The sequence below is a fragment of the Cannabis sativa genome, chromosome 8, assembly GCF_029168945.1.
Source record: "Cannabis sativa cultivar Pink pepper isolate KNU-18-1 chromosome 8, ASM2916894v1, whole genome shotgun sequence".
In the NCBI taxonomy this organism is placed as follows: Eukaryota; Viridiplantae; Streptophyta; class Magnoliopsida; order Rosales; family Cannabaceae; genus Cannabis; species Cannabis sativa.
The window spans coordinates 36,402,297-36,407,029 of record NC_083608.1 but is presented as its reverse complement, the minus strand read 5'-3'; the positions used below and the strand labels follow the sequence as shown (position 1 = coordinate 36,407,029).

The 4,733-nt window shown below is 36.0% G+C and overlaps 1 protein-coding gene across 1 annotated transcript; it reads left to right on the top strand.

Annotated features, from left to right (window-relative positions):
* Positions 1–869: 869 nt before the first annotated feature.
* On the top strand, positions 870–4,267 carry LOC115699626 (cysteine-rich receptor-like protein kinase 42). The gene is made up of 6 exons (XM_030627127.2): positions 870–2,012; positions 2,094–2,210; positions 2,321–2,671; positions 2,768–3,002; positions 3,245–3,389; positions 3,500–4,267. Exons 1-6 carry the CDS (start codon positions 1,208–1,210, stop codon positions 3,863–3,865), a joined length of 2,019 nt encoding a protein of 672 aa, XP_030482987.2. The 5' UTR covers positions 870–1,207; the 3' UTR covers positions 3,866–4,267.
* The last annotated feature ends 466 nt before the right edge of the window (positions 4,268–4,733 follow it).

The following is a 4,733-nucleotide window of genomic DNA, read 5'->3' as shown; positions in this document are numbered from 1 at the left end:
TATTACCGGTGGGGCTCGCCGCTAATACTATTAGCGGCGAAGTCTACTGCTAATAGTTTTTTTTTAAAAAAAAATAAATAAGTAGAATTAGCGGTGAATTCTGGTTCCGCTACTAATGCTATCACTATTAGGGACGAATTTTTTCCATCGCTAATAATATTGCGGATATTGATAAATTTTATTGTAGTGATAGTATATAATAAGACGATGTCTAACTTAACTATAAAATATTAGCACATGAGTATATAATATTTACTATGGATATAAATTATTACTCACTGTGTGAATATATTGCTCCACATAAATATAAATTATATAAGTTTCTGAAAGTCTAAATTTACTAAATAAATGAGTTATATTAAGTGAGTGACTGATCTGAAAAAAAAAAAAAAAAAAAAAGTGGTGAAAGATTGAATCCATGACACATTAAAAAAAATTTATATATGTAATTTTTAAATAATATTGAGGGAAAATTAAAAAATAGAACAACTTTTTCTATTTATTTATTTTATTTGGGAACAATGAGGAAAACTGTTTGGAGTGCTCTATCTATATGACCTTCTATATATACGCGATGTTAATGCGTGGAGAAAAAGACAGGAGAGCTTCCAAAATATTAAACAAATAATAAATTGAAAGGAAGAAAAATTCAACATTAAAAAAACGACTTATAACAAAAGTTTCATTCTTATTAAAAAAACTTTAGTTGATGGAAAAAACACTTGTAAAAAATTGAAGTCAAAAGAGACTATGGGTTGAAGCAGGTATGCCAACTACGTGAGCTAACGATAGTAATAATATATTCTAGAAAGAAACAAAGAAAAGAACAACATTTTTAGTGCAATTAATTACAAAAGATCACACTAGTCAATTTTGATACAGCAAAGAAAGAGACTAAAGTCTTCTTTCTCTCTCTAAAATAATAAACAAAGTAAAGAATATGAAATTTGAAGTGTGATCCAAGTAATTAGTTTTATAATCTTCACCTTAATTAGCTTTTCTATGCAGTTGCTTTCACTTACGTTCAGTGATAAGACACCCAAAAAAAAAAAAAAAACATAAAAGAAAACAATCAGAAGAATCAGTAGTAATATTTGTAGTCAAATTTGGCAGCTTTTTTGTTTTACTCTTTCTCTCTCTTTTGTTTCTTTTTTAACTCTCTCTGTTTTGATGTTCTTGTTGGCAACTTACATTATCCAGTAAATTGATGATGAGAACCATGCAAGTTTTGAATTCAAATGGGAAAAACAGGACATGGGATTTCATCTCCTTGGTTTCGATCGCCATAATCATCTCTTTTCTCTCATGCCCATGTCTCTCGGATCCCAGAATCACCGAAGCCAGTCTCTACTGCGGCGTCGGAAAACCTCCGGCGAATGTGAGCGTGGTTCCGACTTTCGTCAAAGAATTCGAGGGATTAGCTCAAGCCATCAACACAAGTCACTGGGCCACTCATTTCGATAACACTACAAATGCGTTACTGCCCATGTACGGATTAGCCCAATGTCATCAAGACTTATCAAATATGGATTGTCTCCTCTGCTACGCCGCCAGTCGAACCAGGCTCCCCCGTTGCTTGCCTTCCGTCTCGGCTCGAATTTACCTCGACGGTTGTTTTCTTAGGTACGATAATTACAGCTTCTATAACGAGAGTACCGACCCAGTTCGTGATTCTTACAACTGCAGCTCAGTATCTGCGCCCTTGGATGGTTCGATTTCGAGGTCGAAATTCGCAGCCGAGGTTCGGTTCGTGATTGGTAACGCAACAATGGCCGCCACGGCTGCAAACGGTACTGGGTTCGGCGTTGCGGCGGGAGAGGGTGTTTACGCCTTGGCTCAGTGTTGGAAAACAGTCAGTGCCGAGGGCTGCCGAGCTTGCTTGGATAAGGCTAGTGTGGAGGCCAAGAAGTGTGTGCCTAAGAAAGAAGGGAGGAGTATGAACGCAGGGTGTTATCTGAGATATTCGACTGACAAGTTCTATAACGATGAGGCAGAAGCAGATAACAGAAAGAGTGAGACCAGAAATTTTCTCAGTAACCAAACAGAATTCATCACTTTTTCTTACGTATTTTACATTTTACTTTGCGTTTCAGGCAGTTCAAGAAGAAAAGGAATAATTATAGCTATTGTTCTAGCGGTTGCAGCATTCTTAATGCTGGCTCTGTTTGGTGCCTATGCAGCCTATGCTAAAATAATTAAGATTAAAGCCGGTATGCATGCATTTTTACTTTCTGTTTTCAACATTTTCCAGGTTGAGAAGAATGAAAAAGCAAATAGTTGTAACTATTTTTATTTCTGTTGATTTTTTTTTTTCATCTAGCTCGGCGTAACCTTGGCCTGAGTTCTTTCAGTTTTCACAAGTCTAGTGTGAGTTTCAAATACGAAACACTTGAGAAAGCCACAGATTATTTCAGTCCCTCGACGAAAATTGGACAAGGTGGAGCTGGTTCTGTGTATAAGGGGACTCTTCCAAATGGCAAAACTGTAGCAGTTAAGAGATTAATCTATAATACAAGGCAATGGGTAGATGAGTTCTTCAATGAAGTTAATTTGATTAGTGGAATGCAACACAAGAACCTTGTTAAACTTCTTGGTTGTAGCATTGAAGGCCCTGAGAGTTTGCTGGTGTACGAGTATGTACCCAATAGGAGTCTGGACCACTTTCTCTTCGGTAATTTTTCTTTCTCTATATTAGTTCTCAACTTTAGTGATTACAATACAAAACAAATGGTCCTAATATTATTATTATTTGAATTGTGAAATGCAGAGAAGAACAAGGTTCAGATTCTCAATTGGAAGCAGAAGTTTAACATCATTGTAGGAACAGCAGAGGGGCTTGCCTATCTTCATGGAGGTTCTAATTTAAGAATAATCCATAGGGACATTAAAAGCAGTAATGTTCTTCTTGATGAGAATCTGACTCCAAAAGTTGCAGACTTTGGACTTGTTCGTTGCTTTGGTGCTGACAAGACTCATCTCAGCACTGGGATTGCTGGAACACTGTGAGTTAAAATTTTCCTTTTTCATTGGGACCTTTCTTTCTGTGCCCTTGATACTGTTCTCTTTAAGATTTTACAGGTACCTAAAAAAGTTTGGTGGCCTGTTTAAAATAAACATTTCTTTGCCTGCCCATAATTATTATTGCACCTACTTTTTCTCTTTGCCGACCTACCATTTCCCATTAAGTACTTTTTTTTTGGGTTCAGCCGAATGATTAATGCTTGAATACCATAATGTGAAACAGAGGATACATGGCTCCAGAATATCTTGTTAGAGGACAACTCACAGAAAAAGCAGATGTTTATAGCTATGGAGTGTTGGTTCTTGAAATTGTTTGCGGTAGAAGAAACTGTGCTTTCACACAAGATTCAGGCTCCCTTTTACAAACAGTAAGCATCTTTACTTGGTTTATCAAAATGGGTTCTTTTGAGATTTGACTCTTAAGCATCTTAGTGAGATTGTTTTCTTGTTTTTTTTTTATTTTTTTGACTTTTTACAGGTTTGGAAGCTGTATAAGTCAGATAAGTTAGCCGAAGCTGTTGACCCAAGCACGAAAGGTGAGATTCCAGCAAAAGAAGTAGCCAAAGTTCTTCAAATTGGGCTTCTTTGCACCCAGGCTTCAGCTTCTTTTAGACCATCAATGACTGAAGTAGTTTCAATGCTGACCAACAAGGAAAAGGAAATACCAGCTCCAAACCAACCCCCATTTCTAAACGCCACTGCTTTAAACCCAACCAGCTTCACTGGCTCTTACAGCTCACAGAGCTTAGTATCAAATTCAACCCCCATTACTAGAGTTGAAGCTTCCTACACCTCTACAGAGATTTCTAGTTCCAACAGTTCAGAAGGGCAAACAAGAATATGAGAATTAAATGGCATATATTTAGAGATAGTTACAAAACTAAACACTCATGTCCAAGTACCAAGACTCAAAACATTTTTGAGAGCAAAACCACTACTAATCGTGCAAATGGGAAAGAGGCATATTATTTGGATGGTTTACTCATACACATACTACTGCCACAAGGGTTGGTTTAACAGTGCAGTTACTCAAATTTTTGTTAAATACACACAATGTTGGAAGAATATTTTATATATTTTTTAATGTACAGAATCATGGGACCACCTCCGAAAATTGATGCATGCCATTAATTTCAAAAGTGGGAGGTGGAACAGTTTGATTAGGACCTGCTTAATTGTACTAGTCTCACACTCATTGGGGTGCCTTGTTTCATTTGTTTAATACTAATACTTGAGCTGTCATAAACATTATCTTCTGAAACAAAATCGGTGCATAACATGGTTTTAATCTGTAATGCTAATTAGTACTTGTCACTGTGGGACAGGTATACAACAATGCTTTTATAATTGCAATTAAATTATACAGCATATACAGGTGGCAGTGGTGGTAGTTAGTTAAGTAGTATTAATTAACACTAGATGTGACATCTTGAATGGACTACACAAAGTGATGAGTTTGCATAATTGTGTAATAAATGAGGAGATTGTTGGCTATGATGAGCATAACCATATTTTTTTAAGCTAACTTTTTTATTTTTGAAAAATGCTTTTATAAATAAAATTGAAATTAGATCTCAGGGTCATTACAAAAGATATTAACAGGTATAGTAAATATCTCTACTATGCCTGTAATATTGTTGGCAAACGCTCATTTGGCCACATTATGAGCCGCGTAGTTACAATTTCTAGCTATACTAGAAAAATTACAATTA

What these genes read in the sequence shown, in the direction of transcription:
- LOC115699626 (XM_030627127.2), top strand. Translation starts at nt 1,208, where the DNA reads ATGATGAGAACCATGCAAGTTTTGAATTCAAATGGGAAAAACAGGACA. An exon ending in AGAAGCAGATAACAGAAAGA is followed by an intron (nt 2,013 to 2,093) that starts GTGAGACCAGAA and finishes TTTGCGTTTCAG; the next exon opens with GCAGTTCAAGAAGAAAAGGA. An exon ending in TCTGGACCACTTTCTCTTCG is followed by an intron (nt 2,672 to 2,767) that starts GTAATTTTTCTT and finishes TGTGAAATGCAG; the next exon opens with AGAAGAACAAGGTTCAGATT.